The 24,119-nt window shown below is 43.1% G+C and overlaps 1 protein-coding gene across 3 annotated transcripts in view; it reads right to left on the bottom strand.

Moving 5' to 3' along the window:
* The window catches only part of ALOX12 (arachidonate 12-lipoxygenase, 12S type), a 158,788-nt gene that overhangs the window by 54,025 nt on the left and 80,644 nt on the right, over positions 1 to 24,119 (bottom strand). For all 3 annotated transcript variants that reach the window (XM_086945910.1, XM_086945908.1, XM_086945909.1), the window contains exon 5: positions 141 to 263. In XM_086945910.1, coding sequence (XP_086802036.1) covers positions 141 to 263 — 123 coding nt within the window. The remainder of the gene's footprint in view (positions 1 to 140; positions 264 to 24,119) is intronic.

Below are 24,119 nucleotides of genomic sequence, written 5' to 3'. Positions count from 1 at the left end.
CATTCCAAACACCCTTTCATACACTCCCAATATCATTTTCTTCCCCGCACGTGAAACACAGAAGGTGGTAGTTCTTTTAGACCTAAGCAGGGATATGTCTGGGGTATGTGTGTGTGATCCATATCTATATGGACACTTACGCATAGTGCAAAGAATTTTCAAAATCACTCCGCTTTTCATTGTCAAACCGGACATCCTGAGGGAGACCGTTCTCCGAATCTGCTGCAATGCATTTTGGGATCTGGGGCTGCCAAGTCATCCACCTGACAAACAAACAGATAATTGTAGATGTCAGAACAAAAAACAAAATACAAAGCCTTCCAGAGTTCAGCTGCAAGCAGCAGGTCTCTGGCAAAATAATCTCACAAAATACCCGTGCAATCACATATATCCCGGGAAAGGGGAACAAATTGTAGAATGAGGGTTTTCATGAAGGAGGTTATCACTAAGGGAAAGGTGTTTTGATACGGACAGTGGTCAAAGTGAGGAAAGAAAGTAGGGGAACAGTGGGTGGAAAATCAGAGGGCGGGAATAACCTGAGGTTTGGGTCAGTGAGCAGTCAGGTGGGACCAAAAACCACATTATGTATTTGTTGTTTCACTGAGCAGTTACAGCTCATTACGATTTTTTATTCAACCAATGGATACACATGTTTATTTAAGGTTTAAAATGGGTTGTTGACATTTCAAATATATTCACAAAGCGGGATATGTTTCCAATAACAGAATGTCTCAAATACGCTTAAAAGTGGAATCACAAGCCATTTGTCTCAGAGACATGCAGCTTCTGTTATCAGAACTTCTCCTCCCTTTTTCCACAAGAGCAGTTCAAACACCAATAGCAAAATATCCTAGTTTGCAATTGTTTTCCACATAATTATGGTTCTGCCATATAATACATAATCTGCTGCATAATCTGACGATTTCACCAAAAAATAGTTTGCAGCTGAAACAGATCAAACGTTATTAATAAATGTGGCTTGTGCTGCTGCCAAGTGGTTGACAGGTCACCTTTCGCACAGCTGCATTTGCATAATACACTGGTACTAATGAGGCAAAATCGCTGAAGAGACTGTTAGTAGGTGTAAAAATGACAAAATAAGAAAGTATCAGAAAATGTATCTCATTATCCTGCAGCCTTTTTTTGCTTCATAATTTAGTCAACACTGCAACCAAATTTTGTCCTCCATTGCTGCATAATTGCAGTCGCCTCAAAGCAGGCTGCACATGTTAAAAGTGCTTGTGCATGAAGCAGAGAGATTGAAGCTTGCAAACTTAGTTTGGTGTGTGCAAATCCTGCATTGCCAATCCCTGGTGAATTGCACTACTACTGCTGAAACAAGGCCAATGGAGGTACCAATGATTGGGGTGGACTGGCCTCAAGGGTCCTGTGACCTCAGTGACAGAGTCACTGTCGCTCTAGGATACGCTGCTTCGTAGGCCTGCTCGCAAAACTGGAGGAGAACATCAGTATGGATTGTGGAGGAAAGGCTTCAGGGTTAACCCACACTTGCCACAGCTATGGTCCACCTGCTGGTGCCAAGACACCAGGTCTTCTAAGGTCTAGCGGGGCCTTCTAAGGTCAAGCATTGGAATGTGCTGCCTCAAGAAAGTGGTCTGGTGGACTGGTCATGTAGGCTGAATCTGGTTCCCCAGTACCAGATGCGGCATTTGCCTGAGTGCCAATCCTCTCCCCCACTGCACACCATACTGCCCCTCAAAGAGAAACGTGCAGTGCCTTCAGCTATAACCCAATTGTGTCCCGCTATAAACACCTGAATGCTACTCAATTCAAATTATGCCCTAGACAAGAATAATATGCTACCTGGAAAAAAAAAAGTAATAACATCCAGAGAATGCAGGGTTAAGTAAAACATGTGAAATGTAAGCAGGAACAACTTTGTCACTTTAACCCTTTTACACTCATTTTTCAGAAAACAATGAGTTTTTGCCTGAAAAGTTAAGGACGTGACTACAAGACCCAGAAGGGATCCATTTCAATGTCCATTGCTTATATCCTTCCAAAACGTAAGCAGTATGGTTTAAAAAGACAACAGAGCCGTGGTACACATTTTATAAACTAAAACAAGTAAAACAGCTGATAAGGATCACATTAAACATTTTCCACTCCATGCATCAACCAGGTATTGCCTCAAGGCCCTCCAGGAATAGTGCACTTCCCCACTTGGGGAAAACAACACTGTTCAAGGAAGGAAGAGAAAACGAAAGTAGAGCTTCACTGGCAAACTCTGTAAAGTGGCACTAATGGGTTTGGGTGTGAAAAAACCAATCTGGCCATTTTGTAACTACTCTGCCTAGCTTTTAGTTATTCTTCGTATTTTGAACCTTTTATTCTCTCCCTCCCACGGCTGCACTTTGGAATAGAAAAAGGTCAGAAAAAGATGCATCTTGCAGCAAAAGTGTTTCTTTCCTTTTTGGATCTATTTCACAGGGGAACGGATGAAGGAAAGGAGAGGAAAGAGAAGAGAAGTCACGTTTTTTTGTTATTAAACAAGTGAGGAGGAGCGAGACAGAAAGAGGGGGAATAAGAGGAAGAGGAACAAAAAGGAGGGGGCTGCTGACTGAGGCAGAGCAGGAAAAGTGGACACTGTCCCGGTCTTCTCTGGACAGGAAGGAAGAGCCCTTTTCCTTCTCTGCCCACCCAGTCTGTCCCCGAACAGGCGAGGCTTCAATAGGCCTTGGCTATTTCTAGCATCCTGGGACGCATTTTTAAAATAAAAAAAGCAGTGGAACGGATTCTATCAAACTCTAAAAGTAGGGGCATGCGGTGCCCTGTCGATCCCGCCCACTTCGATCGCTGGGTACGGAGAATCCGATAAACAAAGAGGCTATTATACACACCGCTTTTAAAATCCAATAATATGAACTGACTGGTATGTTTACAGTGTAAAGGTTACAGTGCCTCATATAAAGATATGGTTCGCACTATGAGTAAATTGTGACCTGTGGCAACAATAGTGGAAATGTTATACCCGACAATTACTAAATTCCATCTCATGTGGTAGACACACTTGTTTGCAAAGTAATTTTGTTAATAATGTTTTGCATATGGAAATGGTCTTCTTCAGGACGTGACAGAAGCTGCTCTGTACTTTGATAGGTTGCCCGGGTACATAATCTAGCTACAGAAACAAATTCAGGCCAAGAGGGAGAGCTACAGGGTGAGGCAGGAAGATCCTTCTAGGTTGTGCATTATTATGTTTTTACATTATTAGGGGAGACTGGCATGGAGTCCTAATTGACTACTGAATCCAAGCAAGCACTTGTAAGTGGATCAGAGGTAGACTCCCCTCTTCTAGTGTCTCATAGTCCAGTGTTTCTCTGCTTCCTAATAAAGCTCTTGGCGGAGACCTTCCAGTGAATAGCCCACTCGTGAGGTTGTCATAGAGGCGCTGTCTGTCCATTGCGTTCGGCTGTACCTGGGGTCCTGGTGTCAGATCACATACTAGATTCTGCCAGCAGGGGGCCCTCCAATGGTCCAGAGTTACATCTATTCAGACACGCTTCCTTTGTCTTTGGTGGCCTGTCGCTCAACCTGCATGCCATGCCTCGTAGGAGCCTTTGCGGTACGGACCTACTTTTTCCAGGCACCTTCTTTTTCTTCCCTCTTTCCTTTCTTCCCCTTTCTCCACCTGTGTTGTCTGGGCCATATCTGCTGCTGTCTGACTGCATAGAAGCCCCATCCTGTAAATGAATTATTCTGAGAACAGACTCCTGGAGGGAAAGGAAGAGCTTCGCCTACCTCAACTGGTGAAAGCCTGATTGCTGGTGGTGCTGACTGTAGACTACCAGAAGAATCCCCTCTGCAGCTCTACTTAGTAGCCTGAAACTGTGTGTATCCTCACACTTCCACAAGGCTGCTTCTCTGCATACCACTCTGCACTGATGGCCCGCTCATGGCTGCGGAGAACGTTCATGTCCTTTTGTATGATATTACTTGAAGGGATACATCTATTACCATCTAGGATGTCCTCTGCTACTGATCAATATTGCTCTGTCACAAGAGATCCCTCAATCTAATTAGGTTTTTTAATTTTATATTGAAAGCACAACTGTGAGTATTTGGCACGAGCCCCTCGCTGTTTCACTGCATTATCTTGACTGCTACTGCGGAGAGTGCAAGCAGGTAAAGCCATCACATCTACATGGAAATGGGCTCCATATGGAATATTATGTTGGTTGATTAGGCTGGCGGTAGAGTTAGTTTGTTCAATCCTTGGGTAAAGGAAGCTTTACGCTGACAAAAGCAACATTGTTTTATATGTAGCTTACAAAAGTGTGAATCTTCTGCCGAAATCAGGAGGGTTTGGATGTACACTCTAATTGCGCTCAAATGTACTCATGGTAGACCTGCTAAACATATATGTAAGGGCTTTAGATCTGATGTCACTTCTTGTGATACAAATGCTTTAAGGATTGCTTGCGCACAACCATTGGCCGATGTTAGCCATGGAACCGGATTTCAAGAATGCATTTTCTGAACCACCATTATTTGCCTATACAGGAAATAGAAATATTGGAGAAATTCTCAAAAAGAAGGATTCACGCAGACAGACATACACAGGGACCATGCCCTGTTTAAATTGCCAAAACTGTCACATCATCATCCGTGGAACCACCATTCATCACCCAATGAAGGCCCATGAAATCAAGTTACATGTGAACGCCACTTGTGAAACCACAAATGTCATATACCTGCTAAAATGCCCATGTGGCAAGGTTTATGTGGGTAAGACTGAAAGAAAAGTTTGATTGAGAATTAACGAACATAAATCCAACATAAGAACAAAGAATACCACGTCAACTGTGGCAACACATTTTGAAGAATTGAAACATAACATCTCACAACTGAGATTCTTAACCCTGGAAGTAATCGATAAAGTTGAAGGTAGAGACAATAACAAACAGCTATTGAGAATAGAAAACTTTTGGATATATAATTTGCAAGCCATGAGACCTTATGGTCTTAATGAACGTACTGAATTTGCCTGTTACTTATAAACCCCATGTGGGCCATTTTGCTCTAGAGAACCTGTGTTTGAAGCCTTTTATAATGGCTGTAAATAGTTTTATTTAACAAAAAAAAATATTCACAAAGTGCGTATTGAATCATACTAGATTGACATATAATACTAGGAAGAGTTATCACATCACGACCGCTTTCTTTTATAACACTTTATGAACACTTCATGTACTTCGTTCGCATACACCCGCATAATTGTAGTTCTTTTGCATAATTGTAGTTCTTTTGCATAATTGTAGTTCTGTCATCATAGAAGTCTGTCTTCTATGTCGCCAATAGTCCATTCATACGTAATACGTTCAGCACGCTGAATGGAACCATTCACTAAACCCGGAAGCGAGCGGCCGGTAAAGAGAAGTCGTTTGCACAAAGTTACTGAGTAAGTGAAAAATAATAAGCGAAGCACTTGTCTGTTAGCAAGCGCGGGTAAATACTAGTTAACGGTAAGGCCATATAGACATAACGTGCTAACAACGTGGCAGGACCGTGGGGTAGCAGCTGCCTAAAGCGCTAGAGTAGACAAAATCGTTTACCACCACTAGTTCTGACATATTATGAAGCAACGGGCAAACACATTAATCGTAACAAAATTCTTCCTTGTACAGATCTTTTATACAGATTTTCCATCGTACCACGCAACAATTACGTGAGTAAAGTGGTTTTTCGTTTCATACGCGAAATGCATGTTTCACAACTACACAGTTAAAACTCACTATTAAAACACACAATGCTGCATGAACCCACAAAGAACCAATGTAATTGAATAGGTTAAGTAAATTGTTAAAGCATATCCTGGTATTATAATGCATTTTCAATATTATTTCCATAGACTGTACTCCCTGATGAAGAGCAAATATTGCTCGAAATGCATTGGAGAACAATATAAAACTAACATGTGGAAATGTAACATGTAGTACAGAGGAAATTGAAGAATAATGTCAAAAGATATAAAACAAATTGAAGAATACTAATGAATGAATAAAATTCATGAATAAGAACAAGAATTTTTGTTTGAAATTTATTGAAAACTTTATTGGTCACAGAAAGGAGTGCCCCAAAGGGGGTTGCAACCAAGACATTTGGAAGCACTCATAAATATTAGTTTACAAGACTTCTTGTGATACCACTTCCTGTAAAGTCGTGGCTTGTGAGGCCACTTTCTATGATGTCAATTCCTGTAATGCCATCTGAGATGTCACACGCCATAATTTCACTTGCATACTGCCTAACTAAGGTGCTCATTAGGATGGCGGACGGACCTGCGTCCGTCCGCCACCCCAGAGGAGGAGGGACCGTCCGCAGGGGCAGCGGCGGTCCCTCCGTGCAAATTAGGATGTGACCGCCACCACACCATGTTTTCCTTTGCGAGCACGAAGCTGCAGGCACCGCGTGGTGCCTGCCGCTTCGTGCACGCAAAGGCAGGGGGGTACCATAGGTACCCCCCATGTGCACTCCCCACCCCCCCTTCACCCCTGGGGGCCCGCAACGGGCCCCCAAAGAAAAGTCCGTATGCCTTTCCACGGCGGAAATGCCGCCGTGTAAAGGCATAGGACCGCTGACATCCTAATATGTCTGGCGGTGTATGATAGACACCGCCAGCCATGTTAGAGCTTTTCCGCCGCGGTCGGAAGGCGACCGTGGCGGAAAAGCGGTGGACGGTCTTCCTGACCCCCCAGCCATCCTAATCTGGCGGGGGGTCTTTGAAGGCTCCGCCGCGGTTTTTCCGCATCCTCCGGGCCGGCGGACACTTCTGCCGGCCCGGAGGATGCGGATAAACCGCAATCCTAATGAGGCCCTAGGTTAGTCCCCGATTTCTTTACATTTTTTTTAAGGACTTGTGTCCTGCCCAGCACCCAGCATGCCAGTTTGGTAATTAAAACATCGGGTAAGACGAAGAGGATGGCGAGATGACGTGAAGGCTCAGAAGTGCCCAGGGGGTAAAGAGGAGAGTGTGTGGAGCCCCATGTGCGGAGCCAAAGCCGCGCAGCGAGGTCCTGTGTACAAAGAAGGGCTGGGCTAATCTTTGAGAAAATCCCCCACAAAAATGGAACGGGTCTTATTTTTTATTTTTATTTTTTTAAGTACAAATATTGTCACTTTCATTTCCGGTCTCATTTTAAGTGGTATTTTTTAACAGGCACAGCTCAAATGCATTTGCATGTCCACCTTTACATTCAGAGGTTCCCGGAGATCTGCAACCACAGTAAACAGTGAAGGGATCGTGTTTCAATTTATTTTACTATGAGGTTTGTTCCCCATTTGGTCTACACAATACAATAGGCCTCGCATTAGTAAAAGTTTGGTAATAATGCAACGCCAATAACTCAAACATTTAGTAATGCAGGACCTACTGCATTGCAAATGCTTGTTCCTTTTGAAATCTACATGGCAGAAAACCCGGCTTTCACGATTTTCCACCGTACTTGCATCCCGGCTTGGCTAAAAAAATTCACATGTTCAAAGAAACCCGAAATTCCCTTGCACTCAGGCTTTCCAGCTATAAAAACTTTTTATTCAAATAACAGATGCGATGCAGACCTTTCCTGGCTCTTACAAACATCAACTCAGATCCGCGTTTTTAAGTACTAGTGGCCACTGGGTGGTGAACGTAGCGCTGTATAAGTGAATAAATCAGGCGATCAATCCACTGTTCAGCAAAGCACATGGAGCCCCTAGTGCCTTGAGATAGCAAGTTCACTGAGGAAAACCCTGCTCAACCAGAAAGAGCTAGAATCAAAATTCACACAAAGTGGGACCAAGGACTATTTTATGCCTATTTTAGGAACATTAAAACAATTACACCTGCATCAACTGCTAATTATTTGTTGCATTTTGGAAAGCGAGCTCATTGCAGTCTTGTAGGTACCAGCTGTGGGAGCAGTCAACATCAGGTCTATCACGGTCTAGCCTGCTTGGAACATCAAACTACAGCACTTGCATTATCGGTTCGGCCTACATGAGATGGACGACTAGTAAGAGGAGGCTTTGTGAAGTTGATGAAAGCAGTAATTGACAACTTAAACCATCTGCGCTGCACTTTATAAGAAATCCAAATGAATTCACTCATTCGAAAAGATTTTTGGGTAATAAAATGCTTTAGTCTACTCTTTTTTAAAATTAAAGTTTTTTTTTCTTTTTACATCGATTGACATGAATTTAATTCACTTTGTTACTTACTTACCCTACAATAAGGCATTGTGCTTCGTCAAGGGGAAATAAAATTAAGCAACAATAAGATTAACCTACTTGAACTGGAAAGTGAGAGGCCTGAATGATTGTGTGAAAGTGAGGACAACAGTAACTTACATGAACAGGCCCAATATTTACATATCAAGCTACACCAGGCTGTGCAGGTTTTGCATAACTGTGGGGCTGACCCACTTCCTCTTCATGGGCTCGGTGCCATTTCCATTGTGCACAAAAGTTTTAACTTACAATGTGGAAAGGTGATCTAAGACCATGAGGCAGGGCTGCTATTGTGCAAAGTGCAGCTCATATAGACTGCCCGGAAACGACTAGGTATTAACAAATACAACAATGTGCAAGTCAGCACTTGATATGGGCTGAAGATTTTACATCACCTCAAGACTAGAGATTGCTTAATATAAATGTAGATCCAATACACTGTCGGAAATGTCTCACGTGATACACCATCCGCATCCCCTGTCTGAATCTACAGAAAATACTTTCAGGGAGATTTTTAACAATTCTGCCACTATTTGACCTTGTTGCTATTCAATTCCCAAACGGGTCGCAAGGTGCCTGCCTCATTAATAGTCATGAGGCATGTCGTAATTTCTGACCCATTGGGACTGGCCGGCACTCACAGGGATTGTGGCCTGCTGGGGTAAGCAGACCATCAGGCCTATGAACGCTTTTTAAATAAAGCTGTATTTTTTTAAATTTTTTTTTAATGCAGCCCATTTTCCTTAAAAGAAAATGGGACGCATTTACAAAAGAAAAATGAAACGTTTATTTTAGTTTTTAAGAGCAGGCAGTGGTCCGTGTGATCGCTGCCTGCTCTCAAAAACATTTTCACTGCCAGTCACAAACGGAAAGGCGTCCCCTGGGCACCCCTTCCTGTTTGATACCGACTTATCACCTACTTGAAGTTGGTGATAAACTGCAATTGTTTTTCAACTGCATTCCGCTCGCAAAACAATCCTACATTGACTTGTTACTCACTATTGGGAAGGGACACCCTTGGCACACCCCTTCCTGATAGCGACTCGCAAACCCTATTTTGTGAGTTGGTAAATGGTTACCTACTGCAAAATAGGGTTGATACATGCTACAACTAATGCCCCCTCTAATTCAATTTCTCTGTGTGCAGCAAGAAACCATCTATGTGCACACTTCCCCTGTCCTTGTGCAGAAATCCTTCTGGGTAAGCCAGCTTTGCGATTCAGAGCAATCGGGGAGTGGTCCATTTTTATTCTTCCTGCAAAACAGTCCCATACTAATGTACTTTTAGCAAATGCTTGCCAAAACACATTTCAGTGTATACAAATATCATTACACATCATAAAAAGGAGAAAACTTTTTTCCAAATGGCAAACTTTCTTTGAGCTTCCTACCCAATAAACATTTACCACATAGCTCTGTTACCAAAAAGATCAATTTCCCAATATGGCTGGCTCCATGTCACAGAAATACTGAAAATGCTGAGAATAAAAACAAACGCAGCAAAAATAACAAAAGATTAGATTAAGCCCACACAGTGAACTGAATTCCAGGTTGTTTTGCTCCAGGGCTCATAATAGTGATGGAATAAAGTGTTTTTAGCATTATGCCCATCGTGAAGTGCCTGGAGATAAACTCAGCCAAGTAGAGGTTGAGGGCGTAGGCGTACCCCTTTACATTAATGTTAACTTTTTGACACAGCAATCTAAAGCCAAACTGTTGGCAATACAGGTCGAAGCATATCTCTTTTACAATAACGTGACAGAACAGAAGGCAGCATTGCTCTGTGGAAGAGGGATTAGGAAGGAGTTTAGGAAATGTGCAAATGGGCGCTTAAATCTCAAGTCTCTAGGACTACAACAGTTTCCCTTGTTAAAAAAATGTTATCTCCTGGCCGTTGAACACTGTGTTGCTAAATCTACTTTAACCCCTCGCCGCAGCGGTGGGGGGGGGGGGGCTAGGGGGCGGGCGTGGCGCTTCGGTGCTCATGACGGCTCCACGCCGTCATGAGTCACGGGCGGCATGTGCTCATGACGGCATGGTGCAGTCATGACCATGCCTGCTCATTAATGCGCCCACACAGGTGGGTAATTAGTGCCGCGTGGGCGGAGCGGCATGACGGCTCCACACCGTCATGAGCACACGCCTACCGTGACTCATGGCGGCGTGGAGCCGTCATGAGCACGCAAGGGGTTAAATAACTACAAACTAAATACCAGACAATATAAACAACATCCTCAGTCTGTCAGAAATGGCAGTTACAATGAGTGGAAGTAAAGAATGAACTCTTGTTGAATACATTTTATTTATTTATTTATGAAGTGATGAGGAATCTCTAAATTATACCCTCATAAAAATATTTTTTTTGTTTTACATAGACGATGCCACAGTATTTATAATTTTGTGGAATTCCTATCCATCCTAAAAGCAGTTCATGAAGGGTTGTCTATTATTTTAGGAAGTAGGGCCAGGTATCTGGATTACAATAGGCAGTAAATGTTTCGCTGTTGGTAAATGTAAATCTTACATTTTTCATTTGTTAGCAAAGGTACAACAACATTTAGATTACGAGTTAGGTAAATTGTGATGGATTATCAGTCCCAAACTTTCCAGCAGCCTACGTTCATACAGCTCTGTCGATAGTCCTAGGACTTCCTGCTGTGTGTGTTTACTTGGCTTTTACAATGAACCTCAGTCACAATGCTCAATTCAGACAGCATTCACACTGCTTCACCAATGTCTAATTGCTTGTTTTAAATTGCATTCTAACCCCTATGATATGCATCTTAGTCACAGGGCTGACTTCACTTTGCACTCACAAAGCTCCACTGCTGTATAATTGTCAGGGGGCTGCCTTTATTCTCAATTAAAAAACATTTGATGTAGCACTGCTATACTAACACTACTTTGACAGTGCATTGCTTTCACAGAGTTGCACATCTTTGACATTGCACCTTAGTTATGAAACTGCCTTCCATCAGAATTCATACAGCTCTAAGGAAACTGTTGCAAGACATGTTGCAGACTCTCATATGTCTCTGTGAAGCAACTGTGGCACAGGAAGCACAGATTCCCACTTATACCAAGATGACTAGGCAAGGCCAGTTCACTAATTGTACACTATTAATGGGTTTTTACACAGCAGTTCTTACCACTACTTCTGCCACTTCCAAGCAGTGTAAATATAGGTATTACTATTTACCAATTTATAGTTCTCAGTTTAGTGACCTCAGAAGGATGAAATGCTGAGTGTGCCGTGCAGGATTAAAACTCATGATCACTTTTGAACTCTGCATATGTCTGCAACAATTGTTTAGCTCACTGAGCCATCCTTCTGGCTACTAGATTCAAGAGTACTGAAAACTCCTAAATGTGCAATTGCATTGTGGAAAAGCACATGCCACATACAACAGGAGTGATGATAGGGACGATCAGTGGATTTGTGAGCCTTCTGTGCAGATCTCAAACCAGATAAATGTTAGCGCTGCATTTGAGTGCTAAATAGGAGGACTGAATTATGGATGTGGCTTTCATTTGCAAACCTTATGTTCTTACTTGAAGGACATATTGTGTGATCTTAGAAAGGAAAGGGCCTGATAGTATTTTAGAAGCGAGCGTGCTCCTCATAATGAAGTACTCGGGAGTGAAAGTGGAGCTGCGCGGGTGCACAGGCGCGCATCTTAAAGGGAACCTAGGCTACAACCCATTTTAGCGGTCACAAATGCCCCAAATCTCCATTTGCAACAGCTAATAATGGTCAATCATATGGCTCCTAGTGTAAAAATTTAGCCAACAGTATTCGGATTCAGCTGCTGGGGATGCGCTACAATTACCCATGAGGTGGAAGGAGACATGCTTAAAGATTTTTTAAAACGATGGTTCGACTAACTGAGATTTAGAACGCAACTGCACCAATAAAAAGCTGGATTATTCTAGTGCAGTTTGGGCTCTTTAAATGATGAAATGACAATATAGGGGACTTTAAAGGTTCACATGAAGGATATCTTAATCACTCAATAAGCAGTGTTTACTTTTAAGGTGGGACTTGAGCAACCTAGAAAACAAATGAACTGAACTTGCGGAACAGCAGATTAGCGGAAATGGCAAATTGTAATGGGTCACATCAGGTAATATCTGGGAGAGCAGCATGGCTGCTGACAGGGAAAATACATTCCTGGATCATGTGATAAAGTGGCTGCTCAAGGATACCGCAGGAGTGAAGGACTGGTCCATGGTCCTGGGATTAAGCAGAAAGATGGTTCCCTATTTCTCGCCAATACTGATATAAAAATTGCAAATGAGGAGTATGAAAAAGGAATTGTACAGCTTTTGCTGTGATAAGCCTTTGGTAGAATTGGATTTTATTTAGATTATATTCCCTTGCATGGACGGATCAGTATATGTACAAAACTGGAATGATCCATTTTCAGAGAAATAGAGAAGTTACCTACTGGCAGAAAAGCAAGTTGCATGTCCCATGGACTCAAAGACACTGCAAGCAAGTTTAACAAGATCTATTGGCAACATATGGTATTGCTGTGTCCGAAAGCACGCTTCAAGGAAAGAGAAGTAACCACTCGCAATCTTAACCCTGATGCCTGGAAATCCGAATGATCATGGTCCTCCTGTTGACCATTATTATTTACTAATAAAGATAAAACATTTCTTATCAAAACATTAGAAAATAGGTGATTGTCTCATTACTAAACTGCTGCTCACAGGTCAGGAAGTGTTCATCATTGTTACGTACATCTCCGATAACTCGCGTTGGCCTTACTTCATCAACTGGACCCCGATAAAACTATGTTCGTGTTAATGCTTCATGCTTTTTATTCAGTTGAATGAATGTACCCCATTCAAGTATTTAGGACACAGGGGATTAGTATTTACTTTCTTTGCTTGTTTGCAATTGATTTTTTATTTGAATTTACTCTTGCAGTCTCTGAAGAAATTCACCAACAATAAAACAACTACGAACAAGCAAAGAAAGTCATTACTAATACCCAGTGTCATAAATACATGCATTACCTCAGTTTGTTTGTGGTGGAATCAGAGGGAGTTACAGGTCATTGCTAGCAGGGGTGTGGATATGTTAGTTCATGTAAATGACTGGTAGGATAAATAGACTGGGTAGCCGAAACTTGCACTAGGGAGCTCAATGCGAACTCTAGAGGGTGGTTGGGAAAATGTAATAGTTTGTGCAAATGATTGGTGGGGTGAATAGGTAAGGTAGTAGTAGCTTAAAGGATTGATGTATTGATGTGAATTTGTGACAAGTAAGGTGTTATGGGCTATCTGTCAAAGTATGGACAATTTACAAAAGTACATATAGGAAAGTAAGCCAAATGGAATGCTGTTTTGTGAAAAAGTCAAATAAAGACATGCAATTTGGAACAGTTTTGAAAAAGTGGGGCAGGACATGCAGACCATGGTAGGTACTTGATGGTCATAAATCAAAGTACTTTTTGTTTGTGCATGGATTATGAAATATAATGGGAGGAGAAAGTTTGACGTTATGTAATCTTGAGATAGGACCTTTTTTTTACATTTAGTAATACAGGGACTAGGCAAATTAAGATCTGTTGGCTGGTAGCATTCATTGAGTTCCTGCACAAGAAACTGAAAGGTTGCCCACAGTTTCAGTCAGTCCACAAAGCAAGCTATATCCTTATTGTGTTTTGTGGAAGATGGCACATCATGGTATCCATGCAGGCAGGTTGGGAATACCAGATCTTAACCATTCATACTTCTAAACCCCAGGTTGTGGTTAGTGGTTCTTTTTTATTACTAGGAGGGAATGCATTAATTTGGCAACTAAAACAGAGAAACTAGTGCTGCCAAGGTTTTCTTTTTGTAAGATAGAATGATTAATCTTGGTACTAGTTTGGAAAATAAATTCCTAGGTTGGGAGTGTTTGTTTATTTGACTGTAGATTAATTCAAGACCTTTACTGTGTATTGCCTTGTGATTGATAGGTAACACTTTGAATGAAGATCTCTTTGCGACCAGCGGGGAGTATTCAATGCAGGGGAGATGTGTGCATATGTCTTTACTTTTAAAAGTAATCTTGTGCCTGAATTTGGAATTTTCTGGAGTCGTCTCATGGTGGACAGAGAAATGCTGTGATACAGACTGTGGACCTTAGTTTAAAGTTTGGTGGACAGAATACTCTGTTGCAACGTGACAGATATCTCATTAGCTGTATTAAAAGTTCCAACGGCAATAATGCACTTGTAATTCGTCAAACAGGATATCTACCAAATTTGTGATGGAGTATGCCATCTGCCAAACTCTAAAAAAGGCTATATGTGCATAATCAACTTTTGAAAAGATGAGTGAGGTTGTTGCTTGAACCTTTTGTGAAAATCCTAGATGGGGCATAATGTGCCGTAGTGTCTTCATAACGTAGAAGGCCCATTTGGTTAGCTTGTCTACTTGGGTAGTCATTGAGAGTGCAGAGCCCATGCCAATTGCGAGGTTTAGTAGTACATGTGCCCCCACCCAGTCAGTGACTGCTCGCGATTATGTCAAATCACTCTGTAGCCCCCTTCCCCTCTCCTGGGATGCAGCACCCAGACACCCTATATGTCGAAATGAAGTGCCTCGAGTCAGAGGAGAGCTGGGTCTGTCCGCTTCATTTCTATCTTAAATCACACATCTAAGAGCTTGGATGAGAGGGGGCGCATGCAAGGTCTGGGGGGCTGCCGCGGGTTACCTGCTTTCTCGCATGGTCTAGTTGTCCGCTCGTTTCCACTCGTCTAGCGCTGGAGACAGGCTTCGCGGCGCCTCCTGCGGGTTCGCACGGGCCTCTCCCTCGGTCACCCTTGATCCGCGGACACGAGAATCCACTGACAATCCAGGTCCGCAGACGGAAGACCGACTGACTGGTCAGATCCGCGGACAGCTCCGAACTGCAGCCTCTGGGGCAGGATGCACGGACGCAAGGGACGGACAGCCGGCTCCAGATAGTTCTCACGTGCGAGACCTCCTCTCAGGGGAGATACAGCCGCAGCAGCAGGTGGAGAGAAAGAGGCCGCGTTCAAGGAAGACAGCCCAGCAGTCACACGCAGGTACTGTCCACTACGGGAGATCGTTGCTCATGAGAGAGGCAGCCCAGCAGTCACACACAGAGGCAGCCCAGCAGTCACACACAGACAGCCCTACTGACAGGAGTCTACAGGGAGATAGTAGCTCATGAGAAACAGCCCAGCAGTTACACACAGACGAGCTTCACTTCCAGTGATTGCTAAGGCAAACAAGCATGTCCCAAAAAAAAAAAAAAAGGAGGATCGCGCCGGAGCTCATCTTTATGGGGCCATGTGTTTTGAAACAAATGGCCCCATAAAGTAAGTCAAGCAAGCCCGTCCAAGTGGGACGTCTCAAAGAGAGAAAACTGTACATCCGATGATGCTCTTTCCCAATGGCCGGGCACCGTTTAGCATAAACGGTGACGCCGGCCAATGGGAAAGAGGGACGGGGCTATAAGCCCGCTAGTGAATCTCCCTCTAAATCGCAGCTTCAGGCTTTGACCTAAAAAATATTTTTAAAGTATTGAAATTAAATGACTTCCCACCCTACTCCCCTATCAACCCACAACCCGCTCCTAAACAAATGACAATTAAGAATAAATTAATAACCAATTAACTAATCAAATTATTTACCACATTATAAATTAAATACATTATTAATTAATAACAAACATATATTAGAATTAAATTACATCCCACCCTACTCCCCTATAAACCCACAACCCGCTCCCAAAAATATAACACTATTAACATAATCAATTAATTAATAAAAATGAATAACCAATTAATAAAACAAATATAAATACTAATAAATAACAATTATTAATTACCTTATTATAATTAAATTACTTCCCACCCTATTCCCCTATAAACCCACAATCCGCTAAGGACCTAAAACGCAAATTGAATTAACATTAAAAAAAAAACACACATACATTAAAAAAAAAAAAAGCAATACTTTGCAAAAAAATAAAATCACATACTTTTATAATACATACTAAAATACATCACACTGATAGAACAAGCATTGGCATAGCCAATAGGTCTCGCCTTTGGGACCTTATTAGTGGTTAGCCAGGGGTTTTGGCTTTGCCTTTGTCAAAACTGCTGTGCACTATTTAGCACAGCAAAAAAACATGGGTGTGGGAAGCACAGGCTGCGTGATGTTGTGATGTAAATTATAAAGTAATATTTACTTATTGTCCCTTGGGCTTTTTCTTTAACTGTACCACGTTGTACTTGCCAAATGTCATGTTATAATGTGGACATGTTACATGTGTACGGCACTGAAGAGAGTTGCTTGTTTGCTGCTCTCCGTGTTCAGCCGGGACTGTTCATGTAATAAAAAACATAACTTATTTAGAGCGTGTGAGCGGTAATTATTGCAATTAGTGGTGATGAGCTGCTCAAACCCTCAGCAATGGAACCTATGGTGTTGGATGTAAGGAAAAGGCAAGGTGCAGTGTTGAAGAGAAAACTTGTCCTGAGTATACAGTTAAAAAACCAGCATTGACCCAAACTCTCCACTGACCATCGTGAGAAGCACAGTACCATACTCTCTTGCCTAAAACAGGTGATCATCCCGAGAAGTTCTGACCCATACTGCCCACCCTGGAGCACCAACGTCCACCCGGAGAAGCACTGACCCTTACTCTCCCAGTGTTGTTTTCGGAAGCACTGTCCATGCTCCTCTTTTGATTCGAAAATGTCACACAGCCCAGTCCCAGCACTGTCTGTCCAAGCTCGGCTCATAAGAACTAACATCCACCCTCAGAAGGCACATCACTCCTCCTCCCCGAGAAACTGTGCCCCGCCCTCTCCCACTGAGAAACAAGGCTTACAGGTGTTGGTATTTCCTGTGTCTAAGGCGCTTCAAAATGATGAACGGCTGAGTCAGCCCGGTTGAATTTTAACCTTCTGGGTACAAAATATTTTAAATTGTCCTAGATCAGGTGTAAGCAGCTTGTCCACGTCTGGATATTTATTAGCATTCTGCATTGGGTGTTTTCACTTTTATCTTTGCACGTGTAACTGTTAGCGCTAGGATGAAGCCTTGGTATGTATATATACATACCTAATGTGGCTACTTGACAACTCTAATTTGTAGCAGTTAATCAACCGAGTAAAATCCTTACCCAGCAGGCTTTATATGGCAGTGTCCCTCGAAATAAATCAAAATGTAATTTTGCTGCTTTTGAGTTCCATCCTTATTAAATAATATTTCTGTCCACATCATTTATCTGGGAAATGTTCACCTTTTACCCTCTAATGTGGGAACATACTAATGGCTTTTATGTGATAATATACTTCACTGGATTAATGCACGCGTTGCAGACACAGGGGTGTAAATTAACTTGCATATCACAGGTTCGTAGTTGACTCAGCCTCTCACCATTGTGTGGTCCGAAAATTGAATCTCATTGAATGTGTAATAATCAAACATATTGTTCATAGCGGTCAGAAGCCGCAAGACTACTAGTGGAAGGGATACGAGTACCCACTTGAAGCCGCTCTTTTTCCTGATGACCATTATTCAGAATGCACCAGGACAAACACGGGGGATTCGTAGGTGAGGGACGACCAGTTCTGTAGCCGCGCAGACTTTGCGCCCGCCGTGGCCAGGCCTCGCCTGGAGCTGCTACCTGCGCAGCAGCAGCAGCGTGACCTCTGTGTCCTTGAAGTGGGCAGGGAGGCGCAGCCGGCGCACTGAGGCGTGCCCGTGGAGCCGAGATGCCACTGATGGAATCAGACACCATACAGCAGCGAATGTTACGGGAGGGGGAGTGAGGATTGAAGAGGCGTTGCCGCGTCATTAAGGGAAAGGTTGCATGCCGCACAATTTAAAAGACAGGCAGTGCCCGCTTCATGCATGCTACTGTTTGAAAAATAGAAATGCTGTCCACACAAAGCGCGGCGCCCGCTTCACAATATTAACACGCTACTGTTTGAAAAATGGAAATGCAGTCCACACAAAGCACAGCGCCCGCTTCACAATATTAACATGCTACTGTTTGAAAAATGAAAATACCATCCACACATAAAGCGCAGTGGCCGCTTCAAGCAATATTAATAAGCTACTGTTTGAACAAGCATTGGCCGCGCGGCCATAAAAGTAACAGGCCACGCGGCCGTAAAAGGGGACATGTTCTGTGGTGTGGGAGAAGCGGAGCGAGGAAAGGCAGATGGCGGCACCACGAAAGTGAAAGTAATCGAGGCTGTAAGAGTGCCCGTGAGATGGCGCCTGTGCGCGCACCCGCTCGCTGGTGGCCGGAGAAAGCCTTTGGTGGCACTTCAAAAAGCCAGTTACTAAATGTCTTGCCAGACCAGCGCATGCGCTGGCTCTAGCGAGACCTAAAAATCGATATTATAAACAACAATATTTTTACTAAATATATTTTTACTAACCATATTATGGGCTTCGATATTACAAAAACAATATTTCTTACCTTACTGTCGATATTCTGGACCACGATATTCTAGCAGTCGATATTCTTGAATCATGATATTTGCAACTCGATATTATGGTAGGTCAATATTTGCAACTCAATATTCTGTCTGTGCACCGTACTGAGTTGCCATTTTGTTTCAGGAATTTTAAGAGTGAAGAATATATATTTGACTGCTTTAAGGATTTTGGAATTCTGAAAGTATTTTAAGACGTTCCTAGGCTGGGCTTGTGGAATTGTACATCCTTCTTGAATAGCGTATGTTTTCCATTTTTGATGTGCAATTTATGCATTCTGTTATGCCTGTGTAGACATATTATATCAAGAGGGTTCTTTAATTTATGCAGTGTGATTTAGTGTTGAGATTTGTCTTTCCATCTTTTTTAGGTCTTAGTTTAGCACTTTTCGATGTTTTGAGAAATATGGTTATGTCAAAGGCTGCAGTCATATAGATTCTTTACAGAGTTTACGTTCTCCAGGTGTGTGTTTGTGGTCAGATGGATTTCAAAGTCATCCATATTCATCATATTACACAGTCTGGATTTTGCTGTTGAATGGGATGAGGCACAATAAAGTCTTGAAAGAATCTAAGGTGAAAAGGGAAGATGAGGATTGGTCTAACTGAGTGGAGAGTTTCAACTGACTGGGTTGCAGAATATGGGGATGTATGGCCTGCTATGTGGGTGGGCCCGGTGACAATCTGGATAAGGCAAGCCTAATCAGATGGTATTTTGTTGAGGCATTTGAAGTTTATGTTGCCAAAGACACAGATTGGAGTGGGCAATCAACAGGCTTGATACTGCATTTATGAAGGTGTCAATAAAAGCTACATTGTTGGGTGAAGGCTTGTATAACAGGATGAAGCTGAAGGCGAATGTACGACTGGGAATTCATCTAATATGAACTGCTTTGCAGCCTTGTGTTATTTTATCGTCCATGTTTTGGCGGTCATAGTTTCCTTGGAAATAGCTAGAAATCCTCCTGATTTCCTTCCCTGTTGATTCAGAGTAAAGAATTGATATCCTGGTGGGATCGCTTCATGAAGTGCTGGAGCCATATACTCTCCTAACCGTGTTTCTATGGCAAATGCCAGGTCTGTGTTGAGTCCATTAGTAGGTCAAGTATATTGTGCTTGTTTTATGATCACTGATCATGCATTGATCAGTATACAGAATAACTGGTGTGCTTATTGGCAAAGTGGTTTGGAGGCAGGTTAGTGCTTATATATTCCTTGTGGTCATGATCAGTGAGTATTGCGATTGGTTGGTGGAGGTCCTTCATCTTGTGAATTAGAGAGTAATGAAACCGAGTGAGAGGGTGCGATTCGTATGGACCACGTGGTCTTTGCATTGTTGGTCTCTGGGTGTTACTGTCCTGCTCAAAGGGACCTAATAAGGAATTTGTTAGATCAAAAAGGGACTTATTTTCTAGGTTTCTTTGCTACTTTAATATCCTTGTCATGCTTACAAAATCCAGCGATAAGTGGGACATATTGGACCTTTCATACAATAAAAGTGAAATAGTGTATCTTGACTTTTTACTTTTAGCATCCCAAGCATCTTATGCTTCTGCCTGTGTCTCAATTTGACAAGAATATCCACAAGCTCTATTAAGACAAGAATTGGCCGCTCCTGCATCTTCGGAGTCCAGTATAATCGGTGTCCATTTTGATGACACAAAGGTACACATAAGGGGAAAAATACTGGTTTGGCTTGAAAGAAGATATCTAAACTAGAGACATCACAAATACTGTATACGCCACTTGCATTGTTAGTTGATAGCCAGAGTTTATCCATAACACATTTAAACCTGGGTCTCAGTTTTGGCAAATTTTTTTGCAGATAATACCTTTATTCCACATGAAAAATGTAAAACCATGGGAAACCAAAAGCAATTAGATACATTGTTTTACCCCAGGTTCACATAGATCATTAAAGAAGCTTTTTCCACAGTCATGACCCACCCCAAAAAAATCTAAATCACTGCACTTCACAATTAAACCTAAAGATTAGGCTTAGGTTATTCATGAACTTGTAGGCAGAAACAACATGATTAATTGGAGATATTTGCCAACATGCACAATACTGCTGTAACGATGAAACAAGTGGTCGATGTAATGACCTCGTAACGGCATGCGTTCTAAATGCACGCATTGTAACATGGCCTATTCGCCCGGTCTGGAAGGCCTGTGCAATCAGAGAGAGCTTGCCATTGGTTCACTCCTGCTTCGCTCTTCTTTGCTGGATCATTATTGGTTGACGCTCCCGATACATCACTTCTATTTTGCGCTCATGCGCACTACCCAACTACAGTTTCCTTATGCTGTAGGTGTCTATGTGTTCTTCTGAGGACTACTTGCTTCATTTCCTGCTTGTGTTACATTTTGGGCAACTGTTTGTAGTTCTGTGGCCATTTCATAATCACGGCGCCTGCTTGACGAACCGCCGCGCGCATAACTTTTATGTAAACGGGCAACAGCGCATCATGTTTCTACACGGCACACACTCATGGTTCTGGTCTGTTTTGATACCAGAGGGAATGAACTAGAGATTTGAAGAACCGTTCTCTACACCTTGGATGACTATAGCATTTTTGTTTGTATTCATCCACTCCAATGCAAACCAAAAAGACATTGTCATTTAGAAACCAATAGCTCTAACTCTCGCAAATGCGAGAACTATTGCATTGCAAATGCTGGTTAAAGAATGCTAGCCACTTCCTTCCCATGGTTTTAGAGCAGGGATGTTTTTATAGCATCTGAATGTTGCCAGGAATACTTTGCCTTTGGAATGAATAGGGCTTTTGTACACATGCCTCCAGATGATATCATGTTAAACACTCTGTAATGACATACTCCTGGCTAACTTTGTATTGGTCAATTAAGCCTGGATGCTATACATCAGAGTTTTTGGTTAATGGTTTCAATGGCTGAGTAAACTTGTTTTTCCGCCTGCAATCATAAGGCACGAGAGAGGGCTCTGGTGGGCGGCGGACTGAGGTGAGAAAGGATTCTTTTTGTGAAGAATCTTAAAAGAATGCAATTGTTTGGTCACACATCTAATCATTAAAGCCACGCCGAAATAACAAGCACATTAATTGACGGGTTAGTTGTGCATTGAAAAGTGTAGGATTGTCTCATCTTTTATTTTAGATTGTGGAATTTCATATTTTTTAGGGTTAAGGTGCACATAATCTAAAACCGATTTCCCACAGCTACAGGTTTAGTAATTAATTGATCATACAATGTTATCCTACCTCCATCACTGTCTGTGCCAGCACAGTCCCTTTCAGCATTAACACAGCACCACCTTATCAGAGCAGACCACCTCAGCAGCAACACAGCTCCAATGGAGCACCACTTCAGTGCAGCACCACCACAGCACCAATGAGGCATTAGCGCAGTACCAATTCAGCACCAGTGTAGCATCACCTCAGCACTAGCACCAACTCAGAATCACTTAGCACCACCTGAGCACCAGCACAGCACTAACTGAGCACCTCCTCAGCATCGCACCACTTCAGCATCACTCAGCACCACCACTGCAGCTCCTGTGTATCACTCAACAGCACCTCAGCACCATCACAACACCAGCACAGCACCACCTCAACATCACTCGGCACCACATCAGACCCAGCACAGCCCCACCTCGGCACCAGCACAGCACCACCTCACTACCACCGCAGCACCACCTCAGCATCAGTGAAGCACCACCACCTTTGCAACAGCACAGTACCATTCAGCAACACCACAGCATCTCCTCAGTTTCTCTCAACCCCACATCACACCCACAGCCCCACCTCAGCACAGCACCATCTCAGCATCAGCACAGCACCACCTCCACATCAGTGCACCACCACTAATGCAGCACCAACACAGCCCCAAACTTTTAGTGCAGCACCACCTCAGCAGAAACTCAGCACCAATACAGCACCACTTCAGCAGTAGAACAGCACCACTTCAGCACGAGTGCAGCATCAGCTCAGCACCACCTAAGCATCACTCTGCACCAACTTAGTATCACTCAGCACCACCTCAGTATCACTCAGCACCACCTCAGTATCACTCAGCAAGACCTCAGCACCAGTGCACCACCACCTCTGCACCAGCACACCACCTGAGCACAAGCACAGCATCACCTGAGCACCACTTCACCATCTCAGCATCAGCACAGCACCAACTACACATCAGTGCACCCCCGCCAGCGCAGCCCCACCTCAGCACCAGCGCAGCCCCACCTCAGCACCAGCACAGTCCCACCTAAGCACCAGCATGGCCCCACCTCAGCAACTCAGCACCAACGCAGCACCACTTAAGCATCGCACAGCACCACTTGAGTACCAGCGCTACCACCTCAGCATGACTCAGCACTATCACAGCATCACCCAGCACCACCTTCGCATTACCTTCGCATCAGCACTCCACCACCTCAGCATCACGCAGCACCACCTCAGTATCATTTAGCGTCAGCTGAGCATCACCTCTGCACCAGCACACCACCATTTCAGCACCACCTCAGCCTGCTCTCAGAGTCTGGCATCTGTTGATTCTCCCCTAGCGTCTGTCTGCTGCACATGTTGTAATTCCAGCACCATTTCCCAAACACCACCCTCCCATTGTTTATGTCCACCCCCAATAATTAAAAAAAATGCAATAACAAACATTAGAACAGGCAGGAAGAAGCTGCCAGCATTGGAAGGACAAACAAAAAACCTAGAACGCATCTTTATGTTAATTCTTTTTTTAATAGGGTTGTTCAGTTGTACATAAGGTCTGCTTGGTTATATAGAAGGTAACAAAAATGCTTCTACCTCTTTCTTTTTCTAACTTTTCAACGTCCTGCACAGCAGTCACGCTGCTCTACAACATTGTTTAAAGACATTGGCAAACCCAATAGCTCTGGCCAAACACTTATAAGGTCTCAAAGGCGAGACATATAGTCTATGACAATGCTGGTTTTGCGTAAGCTATCGACTTTCAGTTCCCCAATTAATCAGGGACAGCGTGGAAGCGAACAGATGAAATTGTTCTAGTCATGAACAAATGGTTCCTCATCTTGTGCATTATGTTCTGCCATTTTACTTTTATGTTTTAACAGACTTTTTTGCGTGGCTGTGTTACATCTGCTCCTTTCAGTGGCCTCTTGGTATCTTGGCTGAGTCGAGGTTTCCCCTAGGCATCTTCTAACTGGCTGCCAGCAATGCCAACAGTGCCCGGGTGTATAAGTAGGTTTACGTGGCTTTTTCCTGTGGAAAGAATGCCATGACTTACACTTCTGCATTTTATCAACGAGAATCTCTTTCTGCTTCTCATGCATATTATCTGCCTTTGCGCCTTCCTTCCCTCCAAGGCTTTCAACCATTTCCTGCAAGGGGTGCTTTACTGGAATGGTCTGTTCAGTGTATGCATATTTAACTCAGT

Source organism: Lissotriton vulgaris, chromosome 12 (genome assembly GCF_964263255.1).
Source record: "Lissotriton vulgaris chromosome 12, aLisVul1.2, whole genome shotgun sequence".
Taxonomy (NCBI): domain Eukaryota; kingdom Metazoa; phylum Chordata; class Amphibia; order Caudata; family Salamandridae; genus Lissotriton; species Lissotriton vulgaris.
The sequence above is the reverse complement of the archived record's forward strand: the minus strand, read 5'-3'. Positions and strand labels throughout refer to the sequence as shown.